At 37.7% G+C, this 26,912-nt stretch overlaps 1 protein-coding gene across 3 annotated transcripts in view; it reads left to right on the top strand.

Annotated features, from left to right (window-relative positions):
- The window catches only part of Naaladl2 (N-acetylated alpha-linked acidic dipeptidase like 2), a 1,293,636-nt gene that overhangs the window by 1,243,182 nt on the left and 23,542 nt on the right, over positions 1-26,912 (top strand). For 2 of the 3 annotated variants that reach the window (XM_037207282.1, XM_028875806.2), the window contains one exon: positions 2,147-2,566. In XM_037207282.1, the coding sequence (XP_037063177.1) occupies positions 2,147-2,349 (203 nt within the window). In that variant the 3' untranslated portion in view covers positions 2,350-2,566. Of the gene's footprint in view, positions 1-2,146; positions 2,567-26,912 lie in introns of those variants that run through there. The other variant, XM_037207283.1, reaches the window with a different exon arrangement.

Below are 26,912 nucleotides of genomic sequence, written 5' to 3'. Positions count from 1 at the left end.
TAAGGCACTTTTTGCCAAGCCTGATGACTTGAGTTGTTTTCCCAAAGTTCAAGGTTGAAGGAAAGAACTGATTTCTACAATTTGTCCTCAACACACACACACATTAAATGGAACAAAAAAAAATGTATTATTTGACCATTTTATATATGCTTACAGTTTAATAGAATTCACTCCCATCCCCTCTCTTGCTCTCTCCCCTCTCTATCTGAGGGGAAAAAGACACAAAAATGAGAGGATTTGTCACATTATCTCTGTCACATGATTCTAGTTTGCCTTGGACATTTTATGAACATGCCTTATTGAATCCACTCTGTTCATTTAGCACTTGCTGAGTGTACACAGTCAACTACACTCTAAAATTCATGATAGTAACAGTTAGTGGTTTTGTGAGTCATATTTTGTGAATTAGCTCTATCTCTCTCATAAATTATCATCTTACCAAGTTATTTTTATAGCACTTCTTAAACTTTAAATGAGCAGAGTAAGTGTGCTAGCACATGAAGGAAATTCCTGGACTCTAAATGAAATAAAATGCACAGGAAGTCTGTAATTATACAGATACCAAGTGTCTGAGGGGCTGACCATCTTGGACTTCCATAGGAGAATTGTGTGTGTGTGTGTGTGTGTGTGTGTGTGTGTGTGTGTGTGCGTGTGTTTATTTTCTTCTGCCCAAGACTCCCCACAATGAAAACCTTAGAAGGATGCTCACATCTGCCTCCCTCAGTGCCCACTCCTGTGACAGAAACTTAGACTGTATGTCTATGTTCCTGAAACAATTTGATTTGAAGTAACTCTGCACTGATATGTTGATTTTGTTGGAGTTAGTTGTCTCAAGTCACTTAAGAATGATAGTAGCCATTGTTCTACAATAATCGTGAAATATATAGAAGATGATCATTAAAATTTTTCTCGTAAAAGTCTAACAAATATGTTTTCAAACATGGTTTCAAATAACATCTGCTTACTTGGAGGGAAGTGCTTGGTCATTTGATCATCATGAAAAAGCTATGCAGTAAGTAATGTTATTATACTTATTTGACAGTTAAGGTTTTAGAGGTTCAGGAGTGCTACAAATATCACACAGATACTAGGGGCTAAGAACATGGCACTGGACTCTGGCAGGCTTGCCCAAAGTTCCTAATCAACTAGTTCTTGACATGAGTTTTCTCTTGGACAAAGAGTGGACCTGTGGATGCTTTGCTAACACCATTAATAAGCTGCCCAACAAGTGGAAAAATAAACAAAAAGATTGTGGTCTGAGAAATAAACAAAACAAATGTAGCAGCATATATAATGATTTCTGGTATATTAAGTCAAAAATATATTGCAAATATGCATTATAAAAAACTTTTCCTGAAAAAAAATAGAGCCTCAAGGCATGTAATACCATGTAGTGACATATTTTACATCTAATTATAAGAAGAGATATTCTTTTCATTCTTTTATGTTTTTTAATCTATTGCTTTTGATGGTGTCTGATGTGGCTTTGGTTGATTCATATTCTCTATGTAACCAAGAATGACCTTGAGTTCAAGATACTTCTGCCTCTACCTCCCTTCCAAATGCTGACAAAGCAGGCATGCACCATCATGCATGTATCTTTTAGATGTTTTTCTTCAAATGCAGGAATATTGTAGTGAGCAAGGACTGTTGAGCCAGCAAGATCAAGGTTCCAATTCAATCCTGTTACTCGCTTGATGATTTGTGACCTAATTAATTTGTGAGCCTTAATTAATCTCATCTTATATAAAATAAACAAGGCTTACAAATTTTTAAATGGTATAACTAACAACACTTGGTGATTATTTAATAAGATAATTGTGTATGAGGCTTAATTCAGTGATTGTAATATAATAATAACCATCATCAGTACTGACCTTCTGTCATGAGTGAGTAGCCATTCACTTAATGTAAAAGGATATAAACACAAGTTTGGACAATATGTTTGGTAGAAAAATATGTTATTAGAATATAACTGAAGTATATAAACCTTGGTTTGGGGAGGCAACTGACAGGACTTTTGATGACAGGCCACTCTCTCATCAGGAGTCTATCTGATTTATAAAAGAGAGTCAAAGATGGAAATGTGTCTGCTTGGCTCCTGTGATGAGATGTCCCCTAAGATGGCCTCATTTCTCTTCACCAGGTGATGAGCCCAGTGTCCCTCACCTGCTTGCCATGGCAGCACGACTGAGGGAAAGTGCTGAACTCTTCCAGTCAGATGAGATGCGGCCTGCTAACGACCCAGATGAGAGAGCCCCTGGCCGGGTCCGAATGCTGAATGACATCCTTCAAGACCTGGAGAAGAACTTCCTGGTTGAGCAAGTGCCCCCAGGTTTTTATAGGTAGGAAACATACCTCCACATTTATGTCTTTCCCTCAAAGCCCTAACTTCACTTCCTGAATATGTTAAAGACTATAACACTATTTCACAGAAACTCCCAAGTGAGAGCACTCAATCATGACTTGAATGGAAAAGTGGGGAGAGGATAGGAGAAGCATTAGAGAGAAAAGAAAGGTGTAGCTTGAGTTTTTCTGCCTTGCCCACTGTCAGGACAAATCTCTGCCACCCGCCAGTCCCACAGCCGCTCAGACCCAACCAAGTAAACACAGAGACTTATTTTGCTTTCAAACTGTATGGCCGTGGCAGGCTTCTTGCTAACTGTTCCTTTATCTTAAATTAATCCATTTCTACAAATCTATACCTTGCCACATGGCTGGTGGCTTATCGGTGTCTTCACAGGCTGCTGGTCATGGCGGCGGCGGCGGCTGCAGTGTCTCTGGTCATGGCAGCGGCTGCAACATCTCTGGTCATTGCAGCGGCTGCAGCAGCGTCTCTTTCTGCCTTTGTCCTTTTATTTCTCCTCTCTGCTAGTCCCGCCTATCTTTCCTGCCTAGCCACAGCCGATCAGGTTTTATTTATTAACCAATCAGAACAACTTGACATACAGACCATCCCCCAGCACAGCCAAGTGCAGACCATCTCAAACACCTGCACTCAGGCCCATGGTCCTAATCATCCTCTATATGGACCTGCTGGGTAACGCCACAAGGAACCCAAGAAGGGCTCCCACAGGACATACAGAACATCCCACAGCAGAAAGGTGATAGATTTGATCCAAATAAATTATAAGCATATGTAAACAATCTATTTTAAAAACAAAACAATAAAATAGTTATAGATCGAATATGGAGATGAAAACCATCATCCAAAGCAAACCTCAAGTGAATAAATATGGAATGAAGGACACATGACAAAATGTCTCATATTGATATCAATATGATATCATTACTGGAGTGCAGCTAAAACTTCAATGGGGAGAAGTATGCTTTCTTGAGTGCCAAGGGATGGGTCAAGCAGCTTTTTCCTAATAAGAACATGTCTAGAATGTTGAGCTTAATTCTACTTGCTATAATTTATGACTGTATTGAATACATTTAATATTCTGGTACCATGCAGCTTCAGTGGATCTTGAAATAACTGAGAGAGCACGGCAGTTTAGTTGGAGAGTCACAAGAACACTCCTGAGAACATGCAGACTGTGGTTTTGTTGAGAGACAGCAGTAGAACTTGGGCTGTGGAGCAAAAACATGTAGAATATAGTTTTGTTTAGGATGTACTCAAAGTAGAAAATAAACAAAAGGGAGATGGAAGTTAAACAACTTTGAATACTCTGTTTTATATAATTTATTCATTCTTCTGCTCAGGATGAAATATATACTTTCTGTGTAACACATGCTTTTATAATGCATATGGTCATGATAACTCAATATATATTCATATGTGTATATATATATCTTACATATGCATGACACACACACATACACACACACACACACATATATATATATATATATATATATATATATATATATATATATATGACACTTGTTAAGTGTTAAATTTATGGCCCTTATGAAAAGTTCTTTGCTGAGCTGACAGACTACCTCACTTCTCCATGGCTTTGCCATTTGTCTTCTGTCTTGTTTCATGACCAGAATTGCTAGATGTGCCATGTGTAAACACAGGTTAAAGCAAGGAATCAATAGCTGATACAAAGGTATCGAAGTCTTGGTTACACGTGAGAAAGAGTTTCTAAAATTCCTGCTCCCCAAAGACTATGACAGCCTTTACAGCAGTAGATTCCTGTCACTGTACATATTAAGACATGGTTTGTGAGTCTCGAGTCTGTGACTGTTAAGTGAGCATGAAATTTGCATGGTGTTGGTAGCAAATTTAGTGACCCGAAAAGAACTTCACTGACGCACATTTTAATTTCTGCATCTATTAAATGAGATAGCATATTGGAAACTTTCATAATAAAGGCATTCTTCCACTTTTGGTATTTGATAATTTAGCTCTGTGAGTTTGAAACTGAAATTCACATGTAGATTAAATTTTCATGCAGTTTCTTCTAACTCAATAACTGGATCATGAGACATTAGAGAAATTTGTGTACTATTTATATTTTCTTCATAATTCTTGAATGTATCCAGAAGTTTTATCAGGTCCTGCGGAATCTCTCCCACCCACGTCTCACAGTCACTTGGTCCCAAATAAACACACATAGGTTTATTACTTTTAAACTATGGCCATGGCAGGCTTCCTGCTAGCTAGCTCTTACATCTTAATTTAACCCATTTCTATAAATCTATACTTTGCCACGTGGCTTGTGGCTTACTGATACCCTTACATCTTGTTTCTCCTGACAGCAGCTTTCAGCATCTGCCTTCCCTCTCCTTTCTCTTCCTGTCTATCTGTTTGGATTTCCTGCCTGCCTCCAAGCTGCCTTGCCATAGGCCAAATGGCTTTATTTATCAACCAATCAGAGCAACACATATTCACAGCATACAGAAAGACATCTACACACTTTAAGGCATTAAATATGCTCCCTGTATTTTTTAAGCCCCTGAAACTTAGCAGGCACTTCAAGTAAAACACATTTTCTCTGATAGTATTCTAGTGCAGGGTTAGAAAAAGAACAAGGTGATTAGATAAAATATAAAGATGGTACATGTAAAAAACTACTTAATGAAAATTCAACCACATTATTGACAGAATTATTTAAAATGTCTCTATCAGATCAGGTAAATCATGTTTGGGAACACATTTGATAAGGCCTGTTTCTACATGAAGAATGCATTCCCTTCTTAATATTCTTGCAGTGTGTAGCTTGCTTACTGATATGATATGCTTTTGCTTACCCTTTCAACAGTATTCATAGACTCAATTTACTTCATCCTGTATTTTGTGAAGAAAACAAGCATTTGTCTGTTACTAATATCAATAAAACTGACTTTGTACTCTTAATAATTATCACAGTGTACCCTCTATCCAAGTAATATAAGTCCAAATGCTGTTTCAGTAGTCTAGTTCATATTTAGCATTTTCCATACTTTGACTATAGTTGTTAATGAAATGCATGCTTAACATGCCTGTCCTTAGGTCAAATGCTGAGCACATGGCAAAGATTATTTACAGCTTTGTAAGAAACTGTCCTCCAAAGTGGCTGTGCCATCTTTCCTTTACAAAAATAAATAACATGGCATATCTGTCATCTCTCACCGCACTTACATTTGGTGTTGGTGGCCTGGGAATAAGCTCTGCTGAAGGGTGTACACTGATATCTAGCTTTTGAATTTTCAGTTCCTTGATGACATGTGTTGCTGACAGTCCTTTGCTGTGCCAACTTCTCACCTGTGTATTCTAAAGTGAGATTTCTATTCAGCTCTGTTGCCCAGTTTCAAAACTGAGTTGTTTTACTTCTGGTTAGAGATTGCATGAATCTCAGAAGAGACTTTGAATGTTATACTTTAAAATATTGTTGAGACTGTGATAGACTATGAAACTTTTGAAGTTGGACTAAATGCATTTTGCATTATAGTATTCTTAAAAGCTTTTGAGGGCCAGGGAGTATAATGTGGTAGTTTGAATGTAATTTGCCCCCATAAGCTCATAGAGAATGGCACTATTGGGAGGTGTGGCTTTGTTGGATTAGATATTGCCTTTTGGAAGAAGTGCCGCACTGTGGAGGTGGGCTTTGAGGTTTCGTATATGCTTATACTATGCCCAATATCTCAGATCCCTTCCTATTGTCTATGGGATCAAGATATAGTACCTTCTCCAATCTCAGCTCCTTCTCCAGCCCCATGTGTTCCTGCATGTTGCCATGTCCACCATGACAATAATGGACTAAATCTCTGAAACTGTAAACCACCCAATTAAATGTTTTTCCTTTATAAGAGTTTCCATAATCATAGTGTCTCTTCACAGCAATAGAAACTCTAACTAAGACAACTGGTATCCAAAATATAAAAGAATTCATAAAACTTAGCAATAATGCCCTGTAAAATCAAAATAAAAAAAAGATCACATACTATCATCATATAATGGCACAGGATATACAATACCATTCCAAAATGTAGGGGAGGGAGAATAGTGAGGAAATACTGGGCCAAAGCAAGACTGAAAACCAGCTCGGCAAACTCCAAACTCTGCTTCTCCATGCCTGATGTCAAAACACTCTTTATATTTCCAGTTCCTTTCAGCTTTGTTATCTGCAACACACTTCTTCCTCTTCGGCTAGTTCCACTCCCTGTTAACAGCTCTCCTTGGCAGGTATTCTATGGCTCTGGCATTTCCAACATCTTGGGATCTCTAAAGCAATCCAGGCTTCACCTTCATAGCATCACACAATGCTCTCTCTAGGCCTCCATTCAAAGACACCTCTGAAAAAAGCTTAGCCTCAGTGGCTTTTCTTATTTGTTCCTTGACTCTAAGCATGTGGCCAAAGCTGGCAAGTTCTGCTGCTTGCTAGGGCTGGAACATGGCCCCCTTGTTCAATTACATGTTTACCAGCTTTCTGTTTTCCATGGTTTCCTTCATTGCCTAAGCTTGGCTATCCTGGAACTTGTTCTGTAGAATCAGACTGATATCAGACTCAGAAATCTTCCTGCCCCTGCCTTCTTAGTGCTGGGATTAAAGGTATGCACTATGAAACCTGGCTTTAAGCTTTTCTGTAATTCCTTTTCACAAGTTGGAAACTTAGCCAGATGGGATCTTGCCCTGAGGTCACCACTCCCTTTATTCCATTTCCTAATCTGTTTATCTCCTTGAAAACAGGACTAAACTCCATTCTACTTCCTGGTCTTACTTTTCTCCCCAAATTATATATTTTGTATTTTTCCTTGCTCACCTTGCTCTTTTTCATTTGGAGCGCATTCCCTATAGTGGGGTAGCTTGCTCAGTCTTGATGCAAGCTGGAGGTGCTTGTTCCTGCCTCAACTTGGTATGCCAGACTTTGTTGACTCCCCAAGGGAGGCCTTGTCCTCTCTGAGGAGTGGATGGGGAGTGATATTGGGGGGAGAGGAAGAAGGTGAGGGAGGGGAAACTAGAATTGTGAATGTAAAATGAAAAAAAAAATTTAATTAAAAAAAAATCTTCATTTAGTGTTACCACTAACAACCATACAACAGAGTCTGTACTAAGCTGTTTTGAGATTTCCTCTGCCAATTGAATTAATATAGAACTCTTCACTTAAGCCTCAGACAGAATTTTTGGATAAGGGCAAAAAAGCAGCCACATTCTTCACCAAAATTTCACAAGACTAGTCTCTAGGCCACGTGCTAACACTCTTCTTTGAATCCTTTTGTTGGAGTAACCCACAGTTCATATCACACTCAGCACCACTGTCTTCCATTTTCCAACTAGGAGAGCCTATTAAGCAGGACTTAAAGTGTTCAAATGCTTTTCTTCATAATGCAGAATCCCAAGGTCCATATTCCTTCAAACAAAAACATGGTCAGGCCTATCTCAGCAATATCTCAGTCACTGGTACCAACATCTGTCTTAGTTAGTGGTTCTATTGCCATGAAGAGACACCATGACCAAGGGAGCTCTTATAAAGGGAAACATCAATTGGAATAGCTTACAGCTTCAGAGGTTTAGTCCATTATCACCATGGTGGAATAGGATGGCATGCAGGCAGACATGGCGCTGGAAAAGAAGATCAGACTAGGAAGGGGCTACATTTGGATCCTGCAGGCAACAGGAAGTGGTCTGAGATATTGAGTGTGGCTTGAGTATACATGAGACCTCAAAGCCTGCCTCTACATTGACACACTTCCTCCAACAATGCCATACTGACTGCAACAAAGCCACACCTTCCAATAGTGCCACTCCCTCTGAGCTTATGGGGGCCAATCACATTCACACTACCACTCTAGTGTTCTGTCAGATAATGTTGGGGAAAGATTTCCCCCTAGTGTGCATTTTGTCTCCTTTTCATAACAATATCTTTTGGTGAGCATGAGTTTCTAACATTAATGAAATGTAGCTAATAAATTTATCCTTCCTATATTGTGCTACTGTGTTCTCCAAAATCTGATTATGAAAACCAATGTTACCTAGATTTCTTGATCTCCTTATATGAAGAATTCTAAAAATTTTACAGTTTTGTGTTTTAGGCTTAGGTATGCTAACCTCTTTGTGTACATCTTTTGAAATGTTTGACACCATACTTTGAATTCATTTATATTTGCACAAAATATCAGTTCTAACGCTGTTTTTCTAAACTCTATATTTCTCCATTCAATTGTCTTGGCTACTGTGTTGTACAATATACATTTCTTATTGCACTGTGCTGGTACTTTCTAATTTGTTCAGGTAGAATGCCTTTCACAACATGTAAAAGGCATTGATGTCGGAGGAGCTGACATTTGTAGCTAGAGTTTTCCGGCCTGGCCCACAGTCAGGACAAATCTCTCTCACCTGCCAGTCCCACAGCCACTCAGACCCAACCAAGTAAAAAAAGAGACTTATTTTTGCTTAAAAACTGTATGACCGTGGCAGGCTTCTTGCTAATTGTTCTTATATCTTAAATTAATCCATTTCCATAAATCTATACCTTGCTACATGGCTCGTGGCTTACCGGCATCTTCACATTCTGCTTGTCTTGGTGGTGGCTGGCAGTGACTCCTTCTGCCTTCCTGGTCTTTTTTTCTCCTCTCGGTTAGTCCCGCCTATACTTCCTGCCTAGCCATTGGCCAATCAGTGTTTTATTTATTGACCAATCAGAGCAACACATTTGCCATACAGAACATCCCACAGCACTTTGGACTATCAAAAGCAGGAAGGGACTTTTGGAGGGTGTTTTGTCTTTCTTGGCTTGGATGTTGTGCAGGAAGCTAAGGGCATCTCTGAACATCAGTTTTGCTTCTCTAAACTAGAAACTCTCTAAGAGATGTTAATAGAATAAAGTTCTCTGAAATGAGGTCAGAGTATGATAAGTATATGGACTTTATAGCTCTATAAAAGTCACAAAATGAAAGTAATATTATAGCATTATTCTGTGTCTGTTTGATACTTGAGTAGTACTTGCATCTCCACAGTTTCCCCCTCTACACCACCAAGGGAGAATTATATTTTTATTAAGTGACACAAATTTTGTTTTCCTATTGCTGGAGGACTTCTCTCCAGGTTCCCCAAGCCCCGCAGTCCCACAATCTACATATAAAATAATTACTCAGACGCTTATATCACTTATAAACTGTATGGCCGTGGCAGGCTTCTTGCTAACTGTTCTTTTATCTTAAATTAACCCATTTTTATAAATCTATACCTTGCCACGTGGCTGGTGGCTTACCAGAGTCTTTACATGCTGCTTCTCTTCGTGGTGGCTGCAGTGTCTCTCCCCTCAGCCTTCCACTTCCCAGAATTCTCCTCTCTCCTCGTCCCACCTACTTCCTGCCTGGCAACCTACTTCCTGCCTGGTCACTGGCCATCAGTGTTTTATTTATATAGAATGATATCCACAGCATTTCCCCCCCAGGATTACTACAGTAATATTGGTTTTTTAATTTGATTTTTAAACATTTCTTAAATTCTTGTCATGCTGTTAAGGAAATGATAAAGAAACTCTCTGAACAGTGTTATCTTCCAAATCTACGTTACTGCAATGACAAAGGTGCCTGATGAAAACACTGTTGGCCATTTTTGTGATTGAGATTTACTACCGTGTGAATTCACCCTTCCTATACTGTCTTTAGCAGATCTCAGGAGGATTCTCAATTCTCTTTCGTGTCCTCAGTTACTGTGCTATTAAGGGTATGTTCTTGCTGCTATGGTATCTCTACTATTTCCTTTTCCTTTCACCCAACACCAGCCTATATAGTCTTATCAATGAAAGAACACTAACTCTTTCCATGCATTTGATTTTAAATTACTGGATCACACATCACTGACAGAAATATCTTCAACTTTTAAACTTTACAAGTAGAAAATCAGAGGATTTAAAAATGCTCTCCATAGATGCAAATAGCAAAGGCTTTTTGCCAAGGAACACCCCAAGGCATTAGTATGAGTTACAGCAGCATGTTCTCAGTCATACATTTAGATAGAATGTCAGCATAAAAGTCTCACTGTAGCTTCTCTAAGCATTTAAAGGAATGATGAACTGAAAATGTAAGGAAATTATCCTTGGTGTGTTTAATTTCAACTTGACCCAGCCTGGAGTTATCTGAGAGGAAAGCTTAGATTGGAGAATGCCTAAATAAGATTGACATATGGGCATTTCTGTTATTCTTAATTACTAATTGATGTAGGAGGGCCCATGCCACAATAGGTGGTACTTAGTCTAGTGCTCTGGGTTGCATTAGAAAGACAGCCAAGCATGAGCTAGAGCAGGCCAGCTGATAAGTGGCATCCTTCAATTACTGCTGCACTTCCTGGTCAAAGGTAATGCTTTATGGAATAGCAAGCAGTCCTCCCTTTGGGTCCCTGCTCTGACTTCCTCAAGTTATAGTGGACTGTACCCTGGTTGCTTTTGTTCAGAGTACCACAATAACATAAAAGAAACTGGAACAAAGTGTTCCTGTTCAGATATGTGTGTGAGAACGTGAGAGAACACACACACACACACACACACACACACACACACACACACACACAGAGAGAGAGAGAGAGAGAGAGAGAGAGAGAGAGAGAGAGAGAGAGAGAGAGAGAGAGAGAGACTGTTTTGCCAATGTGTTTAAAGGAAATTTCATCAGAGGATAGCAAACTTACTATGACTTTGTGAAGCAGAACTAGAGGTCCTATACTGTATTTGCATTGTTCTTATTTCATTTCAAGAGTATGGAAAAATGAGAGGTACACAAGTATGAGCTGGAATATAATGTTACCTTGTAGGTTGAAATGGTTCTCAAGGAAAGTAAACATCTGCTAACTCTACTAGATGTAATGAATTATCAAATAAGAGTTATCTTTAAAAGAAATCTAGGTTTTTCAAGTTAGTTAAAGACACTTGCTGCCAAGCCTAATCATCTAAGTTCAATCCTTGGGACCCATGTGTTGAAAGAAGAGAACTGACTTCTGCAAAATGTTCTAAAACAACCTCCACACATGTACTGTGGTACGTGGTGCTCACACAATACACATGTACATGCATAATTATAACAAAAATTTTAAATAAATCTACTGATTTTTACACCATCCTGCTATTTTTATAAAATATGTAGTATATATAGCTACATCCTGTTTATATAGACTGTAGGAATATATAGGAAACTACTATAATACCTATTAGAAAAATAAAGGAGTATAAATAATTGCCATATTCAGTAGTTTAAAGAATGTAGTCCATTTATAAATTAAGGGATGGTATATATTTTTGCTTGTGCACATGTGTATATTATGAGCTTTATGTTCTCATGAGAAATGTTGCTGCAATTTCATAAGAAAAAACTTCTTTTGGAACTAGCCAGAATGGATTTGTGCAAGTTCACAAGACCATTTCCTGCCAAGCCAAGGCTAGACGATTTTCATGTGCATCCTTGAAAGCAGGAAAATAGCAGTGTAAATGTCAAGATGCTTCTGCCTTGAACCAAGAGTAAACAGAGCAAGCAATCCATTAAAAGTGCTTTTCAAACATGCAAGTTCCCCAACTTTTCTGTGGAAAAACATTAGCTCACATTTCTATCTAGTCAAGGAAGGAATGACATTATACAGAATGATGTAAAATTCACTTTTCAGATGCCCACGCTCATGCTGAAGCTGCACAGTCATGATAAATACTTGATTTTGAGAATTTCAAAAGCTTTATAATGTATGGAATACAAGTCTCCCAACATTTCTGAATTGTCATCATCTCATAGCATGGTATTTAATTAGAATTAGTTTTGTGAGTAATAGTAGAATTCATTGTTTGCTGTTTGATTGGGATAATGATTACTTTGGTTTATACTTTTTCTTTTAGTAATGTGTGGGTGGTCTGAATGGGAATAAAATCTCACCATTATTTCTCTTGTCATTAGTTATATCTACCTCTGATTTCTTTAGATTATGAAAAATAACTACCAATTAAGGATTACCATAGTGCTTTTAAAGTATTTTAATAGTGACTGTTAGACTAAAAGATCAATTCATGAACAGAGAGTTAAACAATGGACTCAATGTAAAATTTCCAAAATTTAGTGACCTGACTTATGTACAAAAATTTTTAAATTATTTATCATTGTATATGTTTGTTTTTATAATTTATGAATAAATGTATTTATATGCTTTAGGATGATGTATCCTTTGCATACTTTTATCTTTGTAAGAAAAAAAATCTCCTGTATTTTAAGAGAAACAAAATTAATATACTAAGTTCCAAGCTCATTTTTAATTATTCTTTTTGTTTCTATCAAAATAGTGTGTCTCAGTGTGACAGAAAACATTCCCATGCATTAGGTTGACTTTTATCTAGTCCTTTAAAATTTCAGTTTTCAATGATTACTTTCTACATGCACTTATTCTATCTTCTTTTTGTTGTTGTTGTTCTCAGTACATTTTAATTCCATTGCTATTGTAATCACTCTCCTGTGCTACTACTAAAATACAGCTATAAGGGAAACTGAGGCATTACAAAAGAGAAAATCAGTTTTCTTCCCACTTCACAATAGTATTTCATAATACTTCATCTAAAATTTGAAAACAACCTCAATTAATGAATAAAATACTATCTTCTAGCCTAGACCAGACTTATATCCCAACTTATACCCTTGAAAAATATTTCTCTTATTCCACAATCTATGCTGGCTTCTTATTTATCTGACTTGATCCTTAGTTCTTCAGCTCCATTTCCAAAGACTAACTCATTTGTTGTCTGTATGTTTATGCCATTTGGAGTATAGGATGCTGGAAGACAAAAAAGGGATTGTCATAAAAGAAACCCAATCTGTGGCTGGTTCTGTGATGAATGAAAATTCTTTCATGTGTATATTATAGAAGTTGGGGCACGATGGATGCACAAACCCGGCCATGTGAACATCTTCTCAGTGGTTGGTGTGAAACAGAGTATATGTTCACTGATGTAGATTGTTGCTGGACAGTGGGATGAGAACCTTCATGTCCACACTTACGTCCTAGGTCACTCTGAGACTTTGAAGAAAAAAAGGGCTGATTGTGCTGCATAGCATGCTAAGCCACCGTGCACTAGGCACCATCCCTTTCAACACACTTTGAGCCTTTTCACGTGAGATCCTTCCAATCTTCCTCACCTTTGGAACGCAGAGTGAATTAATGGATAAGATTATGGATTCTGGGGCTGGAAGATTTAGGTAAAATTTTATTTTTACATACTAACTGAAGTTTCCCCTCCCTCTCTCCTCTCCTCCCATTTCCTCACCCCCCATGTTCCCTTTCCCACCTCTACTCAATCCACTCCTTTGTTTCAGTTCAGAAAGGGACAAGCCTCCCATGAGTATCAACAAAACATGGCAAAGGTGCAGTAAAGACCAAGCCTTGTATTCAGGCTGAGCAAGGTGACCCAGTGTGAGGAATCGGTTCGCAAGAGCTAGGTGAAGCATTAGGACAGTCCCTGCACCCTTGTTAGGGGTCACACAGGCACACCAAGCTCATAGAATCCCACAGAGAGAACCAACAACCAGGGGGCCTGTATGGGACCAACCTAAGCCCTCTACATAAATGTTATAGTCATGTAGTTAGGAAAGATTTTTAATCTCCCTGAGCAACAATTTTATAAGCTAGCAACTTGTTATCTCTGAGAAGTTGCTTTGAGAATTAAAAGGAAAATTACGAGGACAATTTGTGTTTTATAGACCTTCCAAATTTGGAATCATAACTGTCTCATTGTTTTGTACATTCAATGCATGCCTGATGACTGGAGCCCAATAGGACTCAGAACCAGTTTTATCTCACGTTTCTGTGCTACATTTAAACTACAAAACAAAAATACTAAACAACAGCTTATAGCCAGTTGGTTGGAGCTCAGTGATAGATGCTTATCTATCATGTGCAAGACCTTGGAGATGATGATCTCCAGGGCTTAATAATAAAGTGTGTGTGTGTGTGTGTGTGTGTGTGTGTGTGTGTGTGTGTGTGTTAGAGAGAGGAGAGGGAGAGAGAGAGAGAGAGAGAGAGAGAGAGAGAGAGAGAGAGAGAGAGAGAGAGAGAAGAAATCACACACATGCTATCACACATTTCTTCTGTATGTTGGAAGGAATAAGCACAGTGCTCTTCTGTGAAAGGCTGTTGAAGGGAGACAAACTTGGAAGCACTACAAATGAATACATATCTATCGTTACCAGGAGCTTAACGAGTTAAAGAGACTAAAGATTTATATATACTCAGTTCCAACTTTGGGATAGATCTTAATTCTCTATCTGAACCCAGAAACATTTGTGTATACCCTACTAACTCAGTCTCTCTATCTATAAAACATGCATCAATGTCTTCTCTAGACAAAAAAACAAACAAACAAACAAACAAACCAAAAACAAAAACAAAAACAAAAACCAAGCAGCACAACACTCACCCACGGTTAAAATAGGAACCCTTCCATTTTAGTAGCAGGAAAACTGAAGTACAAGTATGGAAGCTTCATCAAAATCATAGTCCATGACATAATAAACTTCAAATTCACGTTCCTAACATTCTTTGCTGATACTTTATCTATTGAACAATGCTTCTATACCAAGAAGCACTTTTAATGTGTGATTCTCTGTCTATATGCCTGTGTGTCTCTGTGTTGAGGAATGCTGTGCCAGGGTTCGGAAGCTATTGTAGTATTTTTAAAAGATTAGGCTATTGTATATACACTTACTCATTCATCATTATTGATTGACTGTGTACTACATGAAGACATTGTGCTCAGCTTTGAGATCACAATAGTGAAGATAAAGAGTCATCAGTCCTGATAACAGACTTGATATATCATCTACAAGTAAAGTATCTGTTCCCATTTTCTATTACCTCCTATTTTACAAGAGCCTTTACTAAGTTCTTGTTTTTGGAGTTCGGCACAGAAAATGAGATTTTTTTTTCCCTTAGCAGTCAGTACTATACAATTTAGTTCCTTTCTGCTATTACCAGACTAAGGATCCTGTTTGCACTGTTTTGATTTATTAAAAACATCTCTTTTTAGATTTCTTGTTTCTTTCTATTTCAAATAAGGGAAACAATATTGTCAGATTTGCAGGAGACACAGCCATTCTGAGTTTGCAACCATTATGATCTCTCTTGTATAGCACATTTCTCAAAAAATATATTAAAGTTGAACATGTCTTTATATGTTAAAGAATATTAAAAGTAGTAATAATTACAACTTTTGTGCCAAAGCAAGTATAACTTGTAGAAGGCATTTGCTGGTCATTTTCCATATATTATCTACAAACCTTTTAGTAATCTAATCCATTTATGTTTATTATTTTCTTTATATGGAAGAGACAACTCACATGAAGTTGAGTTGGAACCTGGGTTGTTAACCAAAATCCACTTTGCTTTCTAAGAGACAGTGATACATGCACTTGACTCAATTTATCCCTAGTTTGATCAGAAGTCAATGATAATTTTAGCTAGATATTTGTGTTCATATAGTCTAATGTTGCTTGAAATCCTTTAGCCTCCAATGGTGGCTCTCACAGATATGCATCTGCAGGGTTCTGACTCTGAATCTGGTTTTGGAAAATATATACTCTCTATTGTTCTGAATCTTACCTGAAGTATGGCCTTATTCCTTCACATTTCATAAATCTTAAACTGAATTACGAGGGAAGCAACATTTATTCCCTAGAGGCATATATTACAGTTGGAAACCTTTTTGTAAAAATACCATGTAATATAAAGAAGGTCACAAAAGCAAGACCAAGAATTGAGTCATAGGTCATGAAGCCTGAATGCCATCAACCCAGTCATTTAAGGAGCAGGTATCTACCTTCTCTGGCATGTTTTCTCTTTTGACCAGTTAGTTAAGGTAGACTGGGAGTATCTAAGATTAAGTAAGTATTTATAAAAGCATGAATTAATTTTCTATTCCTTTAAGATGCACTAATGAGAAATAGTAACCTTGATGATAGTAGGCAGCTTAGAAAGTCCAAGTGCTTTGAGAAAGATTTGTTATGTCTCTGGCTTCGTTATTTTATCTCCCATTTCTCTATTTCCAGTGCAACACATTTTAGCATTTTCATGTGTGTAGTATCCAGATAACTTACTGTCATATGAAGAGAATTAAGAAATGTGGTCACACACAGTACTTCCTTTATATTCTCTTAGGCACATAATCTCTCTCTCTCTTTCTCTCTCTCTCTCTTTTCACTCTCTCATGCAGAGTGAAAAAATATTTGTATGCTGAATAATTCATATGATCATTAAGCACTTATGAGTCACTTATCTCAAGAAGAAAACATGTCTGCTGATAACCCAGATACTCTGAGAAGCTAAGCTTGAAAGACCCCCACCAAAGGCCCAGACACAGTTCCCCAGAAACCCAAAAGAGCTGAGGGAAGAGGTATCTTAAAATAAAAAGAACTGAGTCAGTTCCCCCTTCCTGGAGAGGGTGAAGTCAGGTGTTTTCAAAAGAACAAAGTCAGGATGTCTGGTAGTGACCGATTAACCACAAGATGCCCCTCTCTGGAGATAACATGACCAGACCCCAAAGATGGGTTATAAAACTCCTGACAGGGCAAACAGATAAGCTAGAATAAGACAATGTCCAGGCCCAGGAAAAACTGGAACAATCAAGGATGGACCCATACTAACCCCTTCCCTGCTAAGGAATTTTGTGGGTTTTGCCTATAAAAACTAACTTCCCCAAGAAAGAGGAACTCTCCTCCCTGCCTTGTGGCATCAGGCATGGTGGATGAGGGTTCCCTACTAGCTTGAATCAAATAAACCCTGCTATTGCATTCTGGACATCTTTGGTCTCCAGTGGTTTCTTTGGGGGTCCTCATCTGGGCAGAACAAGTTAGTCTTCACACCATATAGAAAAATGTGTAGCAAATATAATATATTGATGCAATAGACATGGAAAATGAGCAAGTAGGTTTGACTGTGTGGAATACATATGTGTTCCTATACCCATACTCAGTGTAATTCTTAGTTCAAACGAAAGCTTACATGAGCTACTTTGGCTGAGGAAGGTCAGATGCCCTTTCCTTCCCCCTGGCCACCTGAAGCACCTGTTGAGTCTAAACACTAGTAATGGATGTGCTGAATATTTAGTCTGTTCCTTAGAGCCAATGCTTTATGCTTATGCTAATAAAAAAGGTACTTTACAAAATTATAATCATGTTCAGAAGACACCAACATGGGGATTTAGAAAGACATTAAAGAATGACTAGGGAAATATCTACATTACACTGTATAATAATATGTACATATAATAAACAATTTGACATATAATTAATATAATCCTAAAGACACCGAATTGTGCCTGGAATGATGCTAGTATTTCTTCAGCCTATCATATGAAAACTCATCATCTATCTCCACCAGACCAACCTATGTACAAAAACTGGAAGGCAACCTGTGCTTTCAAAATACAAATAAATCTGTGTATGTGTTTAAACTTATTAAGTACATGAAATCACTTTAATATAACTAGCTCAAATAAAATCATTACACAGCTAATTTAAGGAAATCACTCAAAAACTCTTCTTACAAGTGGATAAAATTGACCATGCAAGTGTAAAATCTTAAACGAAGCCTCAGAAGGCCACTTTAACTGCATAGATGCTTAGTGAGATATACAGAATGCAGTGCTGTCCTCAGCAGAATTAGCTGGTGTAGGTAGTGCATGTCCTGGATCTCTATGGCTATTTCATGGAATCAAAAGCCATTGGAAGTGAAAGGAATCCTCCACATGAACATGATGTGTTCCTGGTGTCCTTTGAGAAAGTCATGGATCTTCTGCTCCCTGCCCACTATTTGCCTAAACTGGTGCTGAATAACATGGGCCCATTTCTCCTTGAGCCTTGCAAGTTATACTGTGTATCTTTTGAAATGCTTTGATGAAATCTGTAAACTACCTTTTTCTTTATGCTGTTCTTTTACCTGTGTTCAAGGAACTGGAATTTGCCTCATGCCGCGTATATACAATGTAGTTTTTATTCAGATTTCTATTGACACTTTTTTTGCTGATGTGTAAATCACTCATCACTTCAGTATCATTTCCACTATTAAAAGAAGATCTCTGAGTCAGAGAAATTAAAAATTTTTAGAGATGATATATGACAAGAGTTAAGTAATAATAAAACTTAATTTTATATCAAATCTATGACCAATTTATAGGTAGAATATTTAGGAAAGTAGGGTAATATTTTTTAAATAACCACAAAAGACAATTAACATATATTTAATATCATATACATACAAAAGACATTTATTCTTTGTACTGTTACATCAATGCCTATAGCTTGGGTAATTTGTTTTCTTAAAATTTTTTTTTTATTCATTTTACATACTGACCACAGATCCCCCTCTCACCCCTCCTCCTGCTTCCCTCTTCCCTCCCCCCATCCCCACCCACATCCTCTTCTCCAAAGGGTCAGTCCTCCCATGGTGGGACAGCAAAGCCTGGTGCATTCAGTTGAGACAAGACCAAACCCCTCTCTGCTGCATCAAGGGTGAGCAGGGTGTCTGACCATAGGTAATGGGCTCCAGAAAGCCAGCTCATGCACCAGGGATAGATCCTGATCACACTGCCAGGGACCTCTCAAACAGACCCAGCTACACAACTGTCTCCCATATGCAGAGGGTCTTGTCTGGTCCCATGCAGGGTCCACAGCTGTCAGTCTAAAATTTGTGAGTTCCTATGATATTGGATCAGTTGTCTCTGTAGATCTCCCCATCATGATCTTGCCTCCCCTTGCTCATATAATCCTTTTTCCCTCTCTTCAACTGGACTCCTGGAACTCCGGCTGGTGCTTGCTTGATGCACCTGTTTCCATCAGTTACTGGATGAAGGGTCTATGATGACAGGGTATTCACCAATCTGATTACCAGGGTCGACCAGTTCAGGCATCCTCTCCACTATTGCTAGTAGTCTAACATGGGTTCATTCTTGTGGATTCCTAGGAATCTTCCTAGCACTAGGTTTCTCCCTTATTTCATAATGTCTCACTCTATCAAGATATTTCTTTCATTGCTCTCCCACTCCCATCCCTACTCCAGCTCAACCATCCTGTTCCCTCATGTTCTCATTACCCATTCCCTCACCTCTATTGCTCCCTCTCATTGCCAGTTTACTAATGGAGACTCCTCTGTTTCCCCTTCCCAAGGTGATCCATGCATCCCTCTTATGGTCCTACTTGTTGGCTAGCTTCTTTGGAGCTGTGGGTTGTAGTCTAGTTATACTTTCTTTGCCTTATATCTAGTATCCACTTATGAGTGAATACATACCATGTTTGTCTTTCTGAGTCTGGGCTACCTCATTCAGGATGAATTTTCTAGTTGCATTCATTTGCCTGCAAATTTTATATCATTTATTTTTTTTTTTTACAGCTGAGTAATACTCCATTATGTATAAGTACAACATTTTCTTTATCCATTCTTCGGTTGTGGGGGTTCATCAACCACACATCTGACAGAGGTCTGATCTCCAAAATATATAAAGAACTAAAGAAACTAGACAGCAAAATATCAAACAATCCAATTTAAAAATGGGCTACAGATCTAAACAGAGAATTCTCCATGGAAGAATCTCAATGGCTGAAAGACTTTTAAGGAACTGCTCAACATCCAGAATCATCAGGGAAATGCAAATCAAAACAACTCCGAGATACCATCTTCCACCTGTCAGAATGGTTAAGACCAAAAACACTGATAACAGTTTATGTTAGAGAGGATGTGGAGCAAGGGGAACACTCCTCCACTGTTGGTGGGAATGCAAACTTGTACAACCCCTTTGGAAATCAGTATGGTGGTTTCTCAGAAAATTGGGAATCAATCTACCTCAAGACTCAGCTATACCACTCTTAGGCATTTATCCAAGGGATGGTCAGTCATACCACAAGAACACTTGCTCAACTACATTGATAACATTATTTGTAATAGCCAGAACCTGGAAACAAACAACCTAGATTCCCCACAACTGATGCTTTTTCTTAAGTCTTCTAGTTGTTATTTTATTTATATTTTAATATCTATGAGGTTAAAATCCCTTCCTCTGCACTTAGCTGGGTTTACTACTGATTCCCATTACAGCTGTTAATTCAGCAAATAATGAATGTCTGCCAATATCAGACCTGCCATGTACAGAGAAGAATTAGACACACAGATCTCAAGCTCAAGGCTCTTATGCACTTTGTCCTCTAGAAATAAAGAATGAATAGACAGGGCCCAAATGACTATGTCTTTACAAGTATTAAAAACTGTCTTAACTGAAAGAACTAAACTTTTCTTTGTCTTTTATGATAGCCAAATTGATTTGGTACAGAAATGTAGGATGAAATTAGAAATTAGGAATTCAACTAGAGGCCATTAAGAGGAAATTAGATGTTATTAAGAATGGTTTGAAATTTTGATTATATTAGCATACTAAATCAACTACAATTGTATCTATCTATATGTCACTGACTACCATGTGATGGAATGATTATACAGGTAAGGAAAGAAAGTAAGAGGTTAAAATTTTTATTTTAAATCTAGGAATATCAAGAAAACAAAGATTCAGCCTGGAAAATAGCAAGTTCCAGGACAGCCAGGGCTAGACAGAGAACCCTGTCTCAGGGGAAAAAAAGAAAAGAAAAGACAGAAAGTGAGATGCTGAGAGAGACAGAGACATATAAGGAGAGAGAGAGAGAGAGAGAGAGAGAGAGAGAGAGAGAGAGAGAGAGAGAGAGAGAGAGATCTGTAACGTAGGCAGGTGCGAAACTTACAATTTTGAGGTCACAATCTATACTGCCATTTTGGAAATTGAGTTAGGATAGTTGTTAACTGGTGTTCAAATCTTAGAAATGGTCATATAATGAAAAACCCGGAGCTAGATATTGGAGTGATAGCTGAAAGATCAGAGAAGCAGAGCAAGCCACAGTCATCACCTATTACCTCACCAGTTCCACAATCCTCTGACTGAAAGCCTCACCCAAAAGGGTCTCAGCTAAATTGCCTTAGTTCCTGTTTCCTCATGCCTTATATACCTTTCTCCTCCCAGCCATGTCACTTACTGGAATTAAAGGCATGTGTGCTTCCCAGTACTGGGATTAAAGGTGTGTGCCACCATTGCCTGGTTCTGTTACCAGTGTGGCCTTAAACTCACAAAGATCCAGATGGATCTCTGCCTCCCAAATGATAGAATTAAGGGTGTGTGCTACCATTGCCTGATCTCTGTGTCTAATCTAGTGGCTGGTTCTGTCCTCTGATCCTCAGACAAGTTTATTAGGATACACAATATATCATTACAGTCTCTCTCTCTCTCTCTCTCTCTCTCTCTCTCTCTCTCTCTCTCTCTCTCTCTCTCTCTCCCTCTCCCTCTTCCTCTCCCTCTCTCTCTCTCCCCCCCTCCCTCCCTCCCTCCTCCCTTCTCTCCTCCCTCCCTCCCTCTTTTTTCTTTCAGGATATCTCAGTTTTTGCTCTTAGGTCCCTTAACTGATTATGTGACACCTTAATTAGATATCAAGGGAGGTCTCCTTTACTTTTGTCAACTGGCTGCAGATATAATTCATCTATACCATGCCTCCACAGCAATATAGCAATGAACGTTTGATCACATGACTAAGCTGCATAGCTTAACTAATTTAACACATAAAATTAACCACCATAGAGATGATTTGCTGGAAAGGGAAACAAAAAAAGTTGCATTTTTAATTGTAGATTTTGGGAACAAAATCTACAAAATTAGTGCTGGATTGGATCACTGGGTGAAAATATGGGGTAAGTGAACAGTAACCAGATCTCTCAAAAGACAGTGCATTTTAACAGGTATAATGTGTAGAGATAGAATCTGTAAAAAGGGGTTCTCCTCATTTCAGTCCATAGTTTCTGATTGACAGGGTAAGATCTCTATTGTTAAGGATATTAAATAGAGTTGGGAAGAAATTTTGTTTGTATTTGTCTGATTATTTTTGCTATTCCCAATATAGACAAACACTCATCTTGTCATGCAGAAATAATTACACACAAATGGTAATTGCCTCCTTATTCTGACGTGTGAAATTGGAGGAACTATGGCCAAACACTTTTGGAAGAAATAGCCTTGAGATATTCTGGATAAACAGTATCCTTTGTTTTTGCTAATCATAGTAGTCCCATTTTCTAATGAAAGCTTATGTCTACTTCACCAGGGAGTCTAGAAGAAATGTAAATTCAGTGTAATTTTATACAGAAGTATTCAAAAGCTAATAAAATGTAAGCTAGTTAAACATATTTCCTGTAGATTTCTTGTTTCTTGGTCCTCTCTCCTTTTTGACATAATGAAAGTCAATAAAAAAGTTTGAAGAAAAGAGAAATAAGTGTTTTTAAGGCTAAATTCATAGTGTCTGCTTTTCCTTCTAAATGAAAATGTCAAATAGATAAATAGAAAATAATTTTGGACTTTCAATTTTAAAAATTAAAAGTAGACAGAATACGTTTCCAGAATCACATCTAGAGGATGAAGAACACTGTTGCTTCATTTCATGAAATGTTGGCCTCTTTTGTGCATTCAATTCTATAAATCATGTGTCTTAATAACCCAGAGGATTAGAGTCTCCAAACTTAAATCAGTGTTATTTATATACAAGTTAGATTAGTTTTTAGTAAATTTCATCTATCTCAGCTCATTAAAGTACACTTTTGTCCAAATATTGGCTTTTCATGACTTCATAAATTGTATCAACCTTAGCCTGAAAATATTAAATAGATAATTTCAAAAAACAGAGTTTACAAGATTTAAATTGTGCATCCATTGCAGTATCATGCTGAAATTTTAAGGCATCATATGCTGTAACTCAGGAAGCAAATTTCTCCCTTGTCTAGTGTTTCTAGGGTGTAAACTACTCATCTCATCTTCTAAGATGTCATGAAAGTGTCAGGGCATCAGAGTGTACCAACATTGTGATCCCATGCTCTTAGGATAATAGTGCTGCCTCAAAGCCAGAAAATGTGTTCTTGCAACTTTATTCAACAATATTATTGTAATTGTTTAGTTACAAGTTATGAGAATTATCATTGTTTTTTCCTGTGACTTATTTATAAGTATGCCTAGAAAAATGAACAATACTATCTTTGGTCTCAAGCATCTCTAAGAGGTGTTAAATGTCTTGCCCTGAGTAAATTTGGTATATTACAATATTAAGCTATTTTATAAATGTCTACATAAATTTAACTTTTGCTGAATAAGTAAATCAAATGTTTCAAAAATGTCATTTGGTTTATGTTACAAAGTTTTGGTAGCAGTATATATATATATATATATATGTATATATATTATATACATATATATATTATATACATACACATAGTATATACTATATATGGCATAAACGAAGTCTATTTATTATGGCTCTCATAGCAAATTACCATAAATCCAATGGCCTAGAACCAGGTGGATGCATTTCTTCATAGCGCTGCAGGACCAAAGCCAGCCATCAGTTGTCAGTAGCTGTTCTCTCCGGAGGCTCCAAAGGAGAATTCATGCCTGTCACTGTCAGTACACCTTGGTATTGCTGTCACTCATATCTCTACCTACTCCTCCCATTCTTTTCTTTTTTTTCTCTTTCTACATAATATCATTCTACATCTTTTTTTTAAAGGCATTAACAGACCAGGAGAGATGGCCTCTAGCAAATATGAGGGCCTTATTTTCTGTTGTTTATCTCTAATTGATGTCATTGTTTCAAGTATGTAGTAACTATTCATGCTTGTCTCCATTCTCCCATATTACTTCACCCTTCTTAAGGGGCAGTCTGCTGACTTTTGTGAAAGTTATCAGCATTCCCAGTTCCTTGTTTTAGTTTAATTGCTTAGAGTAAGCAGGGATGTTACCCTCCGCAAAGGAACTCATCCCTATCTCAGTTCACCCTTGCTAGTACAGGAGAGTGGAATTTTAAGCTTTCTTGTACTTCAAGTATATTCATCACTGGGTAATAATCAACAAAAATGTTTGTTGAAGGACCTTTGAGACCTTAGTGTAGGAGACTTGCAAGCTCGGTTCCTGAGTTTCTCTGAAGTGAACATGTATTCTGGGAGCATAAATAAGAAAACTGGCAATAAGTATCATCTGTTTATTATTGAGTGAAAGTCATGTTTTAACATGAATTTTGCCCATTGATTAAGGAAGTTTATATTGTGAGGCCAATCATGTAAAGATTTCCTTCCCATATAGCATATGTGGCTTCTTGTGTCCAAACTGTGTCTTTTCAAATATGGTAAATTATTTACTTATGTATTCTTGATGATCTAAACACACTTGAGCTTGAAGGTCAGAACAGAAAACTGAATCCTAAATTCCTGCTTGTGGATGATGAATGAGACATATAGCAGAACACTTTGTGAGGATGCAATTAAAGATCTGTCAACATTTCTAACACACACTACAACTTCAGGAAATGAAAGCATGACCATCTGTCTTTGCTCTATCTTGAGTTACATGAAGCAAGCTTTCAGCTCTGGGAGGGCATCTGCCAGTTTTTTTTAACAAGATTAGATTTATTTACTATGTTTTTTTTTTTTTTAAACTAAAGTGCTAAATAATTAAATCTAGGCTGTGCTATTATCCAGCAGGTTTGTAAACACATTTATAAGTAGCATCCTGTGGCCAGGAATGTTCAGCTTACATGATTATTAAGAAACGTAGGGGGCTGGAGAGATGGCTCAGAGGTTAAGAGCACTGACTGTTCTTTCAAAGGTAACCATCTTTGATGAGATTTGGTGCCCTATGAGATTTGGTGTCCTTTTATAGTATGCAGGCATAAATGTAGGCAGAACACTGTTTACACAATAAACAAATAAATAAAAAAAGAAACAGGGCTAGAGATGTGGCTCAGTGAGTAGGGCACTTGCCTTGTATATACAGAATCCTAGTTTCAGTCCTCGGCACTACAAGCATATAGCACCATCAGTCTTTAGGACCACATCCGGGTAACACATCAGTCCTGGGCACCACATCTGGGCAACACCATCAGTCCTTGGCACCACATCTGGGCAACACCATCAGTTCTGGGCACCACATCCGTGTAATACCATCAGTCCTCAGCACCACATCCGGGTAACACCATCAGTCCTCAGCACCACATCCGGGTAACACCATCAGTCCTCAGCACCACATCCGGGTAACACCATCAGTCCTCAGCACCACATCCGGGTAATACCATCAGTCCTCCGCACCACATCTGGGCAACACCATCAGTCCCCAGTAACACATTCTGGCAACAACTGTGTCTAGGAGGTGCAAGCAGGAAAATAAGAGTTGGAAGTTAACCTAGCATTAAAAATGTACATACTAAATAAATTTTTAAAAGAAAATCATTTCAGATTTTAATATTTTACTTATATACACTTGAAAATTAAGAAAAAAATTAAATTACCATTATTTAAATGTCTGGCTTCCTCCTACTCCATTATAAGATGCATATGTGGAGCTTCACACTACAAATAAATGAAGAAATCTTGACTTATTAGTTTTCTCATGAGGAAAAAAAATGGTTAATTTAAGAAAGATTTTCTTTTTAAAGATCTCTATTAGCTGTTCAATGTAAAAATCATATGATCTGAATTTCCAGCGGTATACTGCTCAACATGGTAGTCACTGATAACAGGATCCATTAACAATCTGAAACATACTTAGTCCAAATATAGTTGGTGAAAGCAGAATACAAGAGGATTGGAGACTAAATAATGATCATACACTGAAAAATAGCACACTAAAATTTTTATATTGACTAATGTTAAAATAATAGTCCTGAATGGACTTATTAATGGCTTCATGTGATTTTTTAAAACCTAATTTCATGTAGTCTCTAGGGAATTTTAAATTGCACATGGCAACAGCCGCTCGTTTATCTGGTTGGTGTCACTTTAAATGTTTTTCTAAACCCAATAATTTTTTTTTTCTTTTGCAGATGAAACACATGACTGATTAAATTTGATTCAAATCAAGAAAAATATTTCTAAGGTCCTATCAAAGCATACTGAGGATTATTTTTTGGGGGGGGGATTGGATAGTGAAAATGTGGTATATATACATAATATAATTTTATTCATATATAAAGAAAAATGAAATTTTCAGGGAAATCGATGGAACTGGAAATATTATGTTAAGTGAAGTATCCTAGCTTCAAAAGACAAATTACACACTCTCTCATATGTGCATCCAGGCTTATACTTTTATGTATGTACATTTATTTGGGAGTATTGTGAGTTTTATTATGTATACAGAAGAGGGCACCAAATCTCATTACAGATGGTTGTAAGCCACCATGTGGTTGCTGGGAATTGAACTCAGGACCTCTGGAAGAGCAGTCGGTGCTCTTAACCTCTGAGCCAATCTCTCCAGCCCCTATTTGGGAGTATTGTAAGTATGGGTAATGAACCAGAAACGGACTATGCGATGGGAAAAAAGAGTTTAAAGGAAGGATGCATGTGGGGTGGGTAATAGTAGAGTTGTGACATCCGTGTGGGAAGGTGAGTGCTGGAGGAGAATGGGAGCAAACAAGAGGGG

The sequence above is a fragment of the Peromyscus leucopus genome, chromosome 6 (assembly GCF_004664715.2).
Source record: "Peromyscus leucopus breed LL Stock chromosome 6, UCI_PerLeu_2.1, whole genome shotgun sequence".
NCBI lineage: Eukaryota > Metazoa > Chordata > Mammalia > Rodentia > Cricetidae > Peromyscus > Peromyscus leucopus.
Note: the sequence above shows the minus strand (reverse complement) of the source record. Positions and strands in the feature narration are given on the sequence as shown.